This window comes from Oryzias melastigma, linkage group LG14 (assembly GCF_002922805.2).
Source record: "Oryzias melastigma strain HK-1 linkage group LG14, ASM292280v2, whole genome shotgun sequence".
NCBI lineage: Eukaryota > Metazoa > Chordata > Actinopteri > Beloniformes > Adrianichthyidae > Oryzias > Oryzias melastigma.
Window position 1 is genome coordinate 6749873 of NC_050525.1, and position 4774 is coordinate 6754646.

The 4774-nt window shown below is 43.3% G+C and overlaps 2 protein-coding genes across 3 annotated transcripts in view; one reads left to right on the forward strand and one right to left on the reverse strand.

Annotated features, from left to right (window-relative positions):
* Positions 1–404, reverse strand: part of slbp2 (stem-loop binding protein 2) — an 8228-nt gene extending 7824 nt beyond the window's left edge. Inside the window, exon 1 of one of the 2 annotated variants that reach the window (XM_024261280.2) lies at positions 251–404. In XM_024261280.2, coding sequence (XP_024117048.1) covers positions 251–303 — 53 coding nt within the window. In that variant the 5' untranslated portion in view covers positions 304–404. The remainder of the gene's footprint in view (positions 1–250) is intronic. The other variant, XM_024261281.2, reaches the window with a different exon arrangement.
* Positions 405–1195: 791 nt separating this feature from the next.
* On the forward strand, positions 1196–4353 carry zmat2 (zinc finger, matrin-type 2). Its single transcript, XM_024261282.2, has 6 exons — positions 1196–1272; positions 2280–2379; positions 2457–2580; positions 2723–2796; positions 3561–3706; positions 3847–4353. The coding sequence occupies exons 1-6, from the start codon at positions 1213–1215 to the stop codon at positions 3988–3990; spliced, it is 648 nt and encodes a 215-aa protein (XP_024117050.1). The 5' UTR covers positions 1196–1212; the 3' UTR covers positions 3991–4353.
* The last annotated feature ends 421 nt before the right edge of the window (positions 4354–4774 follow it).

The following is a 4774-nucleotide window of genomic DNA, read 5'->3' on the forward strand; positions in this document are numbered from 1 at the left end:
AAAGTGAACTCAAATATTATATACCTTGAATGACTGATTTCTCTGTAGCCTAATGGAGGGGGGAAAAAAAACACACACACTCATTTGTGACTTTTGAGAAACGGAAAGCTGACTCAACTGACTGTTAGGTTAGAAAATACACTTTATCTCTGACTAATTTTGCTTTATGGAGGGGTGACGTAGAGGACGTTTACAGATCGGAGAACAGCTCAAAGCCACCACAGACCAAAGTTCTGGTTCTGGTTCGTACCTGGAGGACAACAGCGGGCTCTGCGCTGCGGGTTCCACTCCGCTCGTTGACATCTCGGTGCTTCTCTTCAAGCAGACACACGCAGCCGGAGCGCTTTCACACCTTTTTAATGAGCGTCACCTGTGCGGGGGGCGGGGCCAGCCGCACGCCTCACCTGAGCCGCTTCTGGTCCGAGAGACTCGCGTGAAGTTTTTTTTTGAAAAAGAAGCTTTATTGAACATTCTGATGAACAGGAAAATAGATAAATCAACAACAACAAAGTCAGGAGTATAAAACAATGATTAAAACGCTAAACTTATGACCGTGTCTTCACAGTTTTTGGTTATTCTATTGACTGATAGAGTAGATGTAAAAAAAACTCAATATCCAAACACATTTCCAGCCATAAAAACACAGAATGAACAAAGGGAAAAAACTCAGTTGATGAGAAATAAAATTATTACAGAGCACATATGAGTAAAACACAGCATAATGAAAATGGGGGAATGTTGAGAGCACTATCCAGATTATATTCTTGAAATCAATTCTAAGTTTTTTTAGTTTTCAGATTCTTGGAATTTTTGAGAGGTTTGTATTCTTTTTTTCACAAATGAAAAGAAGTAATGAGTGCTCCATGTGAGCGTATTTATATTTATGTATTTGGAATTTGTCTGAAGAACATCAATTGAGTAAATAAACCTTGTTGTTTTCAATTCCCTCATAACATCTAAAAAAAATGAATAAATGAAAGAATGTGTTTTTCCAACAAGTTAACACAAATATAAATCTTGGCAGTAGCCTTTTTTTAATTTATTGAATGCAAGCTAATTTACAGAACATTTAGACAGATGCATCCAAAACAAATGACAATGACATTATTCCAACACTGCGTGGGGAGGGGGGGTAAGGGATATATTTTACTTAAGTAAATAAAATACATATACATATATAGTGGTGGTAGTGACATAGACCGGAAACTATCAATGACAAACTCTGACGTAGTTTCCGTTCTACAAGTAAACAAGATGGCGTCCGGCAGTGGGGTGAGTTTCTGAGCAGAATTGATGTTTTTATGTTGCTGGAAATGAGTTTAGTGTAAAACGAGATGAAAATTTTCACTAAACATTCGGTACCGTGAGAGTCAATTCATCGTCACCGTGACAGACCCCAGCCGCTGCCGTTAGCAGCGCTGCTTCGGGCTAGCAGCGGCTAACTCGCAGAAACAATAACGCTTCTGGGTTTATTAGCTGCGCAGAGATGAATTTTATGGACGTTATTTTGAGCCAGCAATGTTTAACTGAACTGCTGTTATATTATGTCTTTAAAGACTAAACTAAAGGTGTAAATAAAGAACCCAAAGGCTTAACTTCAATCGGTAGACATGAAACTTCCGGTGCGTCAAAACAAAAGCCTGTGAAGTTTATTTTATAAAGAAGGTATTAATAAATAAAACTGTGATAAGACTTTTTTTCTTTCTTTTTTCCAAACATAAATCATTGTTTCTTTTGTTAAACTATAAAGGGATATATTGGAAATTTTACTTGGAGGATATGAAAATGAGTAAAGTTTGAAGAGCTGTTTCCAACTTTCTTCTGTTCTCCTGAGATTTACTAGTCTAATTTCTGGATGTTGGTAGATCTGATGAGCTGAAGTTTAGTTGTTGTTCAGACTGTCTCAATGATGTTTCTATAACTGAAGTCTGAAGAAAATAAGTCCTCAGGACTCTCAAGCCTGTCCTGCAGAGGATTTGGGTAATCTCTCTGCTGTACTCTCTGGATCCACCTGGAGGTCAAGTGATTTTCTTGAGGAATTTCTGTCTCGTTACCACGGCTCCTGCAGCATGTGTACCCACCTGAAGGCTGGGGGGGGGGCATGTATGTGGAGAGAAGATAAAATTCAGGCTGCAGTTCAAGCCAGGATCAAACCGTTGATCTGAGATATCTGAAATGTCAAAAGTTCATCCTGAAGGATCTTTTTGGAATGTAAAAATAGTTCAACTACGTGACAAAGAGGAGCTCCTTCATCTTTTTCATTTTCTCGTGTCCTCCAGTCCAGTAAGAACGACTTCCGGCGGAAATGGGACAAAGACGAGTACGAGAACCTCGCTCAGAAACGGCTGAACGAGGAGCGCGAGCGGGAGCGCAGGGATGGTGAGGACAGCGCTTCTCTTTCTTGGGGGGGGGTCAGTCGCTTATCACCTCTGACCCGTGACTGTTGGCTCTTTCAGGAAAACCCGTCCCTCCCGTCAAGCGGGACCTCCTGCGGCACAGAGACTACAAAGTGGATCTGGAGTCCAAACTGGGGAAAACCATCGTCATCACCAAGACCACTCCTCAGGCGGAGATGGGCGGGTGAGTCCCTGATGAGTTTGGGTTTGAGAGTTGTGGAGCTGAAACTACACAGAGGAAGAACGAGCTTCAATCGTGACACTCGATCAAAAATGGACGGCTCGGGGTTCTGGTTCTGGTTCTGACATATTTCTTCCACTTGTAGATATTACTGCAACGTCTGTGACTGCGTGGTCAAAGACTCCATCAACTTCCTGGATCACATCAATGGCAAGAAACGTAAGTTCTGGCAGACCTCTGCTTTAGGGAGGGGCCAACAACTCAGGTGTGTGTTGATGCTTTCATGTGTGTGTGGGGGTGTGTGTGACTTTATGAAGGTGCATTCACACTGAATGTGATTCACACAGCACAGGCGGCCATCTTCAATGTTAATCAATGGTACAGATGCGCTCTGAGGTGAATTTGAGCCCCACGGCGCGATTTGATCGCCTGGCACAGCGTGAAAGTCTCCCAGTCGCTCAATTTGAGCGACAAGGCATGAATTGAACCAATCTAATAGAGGTGTTTTGTCCTGTCGCTGCGCGGCGGTTCTCTGACTGCAGCCGGACACCCGGACTTCACCGGAGCTCCCTCAAAACGCCAGAAGACAGGCAACCTGCTCGGGTCTCCTGAACTCAGATATTTTACTTATTTTCCTCGAGACAATAATAAAAAAAAAAAAAAGGGCCCGATCCCTCCATAACCCCCCACCCCTCGGGTTAATGCGGGACAGCTTCAAACTCAGTCACAAAGACCCAGATGCCCCCTCAGTATCCAGAAAATCTTTGAAGAATTAGTTTTTTTGTAGTTTTTTGTGGAACTCCTCACAATAAATAACTCTCATATATGTGTCTTCCGTTCATTAGAAGTCTGGGGGTGCTCGTGCGCTGGCTGTGCATTCGGGCAGCCGCTTTCCGTTTGGTTCTATACAAACGTCTGTTCATAAATGTGTGTTCATAAATGTGTGTTCATAAATGTGTGTTCATAAATGTGTGTGTGTCCAGACCAGAGGAATCTGGGCATGTCCATGCGGGTGGAGCGTTCCTCTCTGGATCAGGTGAAGAAACGCTTTGAGGTGAACAGGAAGAAGATGGAGGAGAAGCAGAAGGAGTACGACTTTGAGGAGCGCATGAAGGAGCTGCGGGAGGAGGTGAGCGCCCTCTGCTGGTCAGCCCACAGAGTGGTGTGAAAGTAGGAAGAAGCTGTTCTGTGGATTTCTCACAGATCTCCTACTTTCACGCTTCTCTTTCAAAGCGGTCAGCGTTTTCTAACTTTACAACGTCTTCTCAGGAGGAGAAGGCGAAGGCCTACAGGAAAGAGAAGCAGAAGGAGAGGAAGCGGCGTGCTGAGGACGACCTGGACCTGGAGGAGGATGATGAGATGGCGGCGGTGATGGGTTTCTCTGGCTTTGGCTCTTCCAAGAAGAGTCACTGAAGCTCCAAACTGGGATAGGAAACCGTTTTCAGCCCCGCCCACTGCTCTGGGGCAGAGCTGCTGTGGTGTGCTCCTCCCTCAAAGACTTTTCTTTTCTCAAAGCTCTTCTGGTGAGCTGGTAAATACCACGAACGATATTTACAGATGAACGAATGATCTGAGCGCAGGAAGACAAACGCCGGAGGAACTGTTTCCTTTAACCGACTGTGGTGCGTTCAGGTGCACACAGAAAAACAGAAAATTGTATGTGTTTTTGTTCTTTTAAGTTTTTTTCTCTGATTTAGATCCTGTTCTTTGAAAAAGTAAAAGTCGAAAAGTCTGTTTGATTTAGGGTTTTAATAAATTAACTTTTTTTATCCCTGACGTTTGTTCTGTGATTGCTGTAAGAAAATGTTCACCTCTTTTATCTCCCTTTGTGTGTTAAAATAATCTTTAATGAATTAGGACTCGGAGTGAAACACTTTTCCTGGCGTCAGTGAAGCTTTGCGAATGAACAGGATGATGTTTTGGTGGAAGGTTTGCCTGTGAAGGCTTGGATCTTTGGGTCTGGTGGCGTTCTTTTGTTCTTTCTGATGTGGCTGAAACTGCGTTTGATCAACAGGAAGAAGCAGAAGAGGAAGTCTGCTGCGTTTCCTGTGTTTCACTCATTAATGACCAACAGCACCGTCTCGTCTGATTGGTCCTTGTGATTGAGCAATTTTGTGAAAAGAGTTACTTTTCAGCTTTTAAGAAGCATGAATTCATAAGAGTTGAACCACAGATTCATTTTTTAACAGCTCTCCCA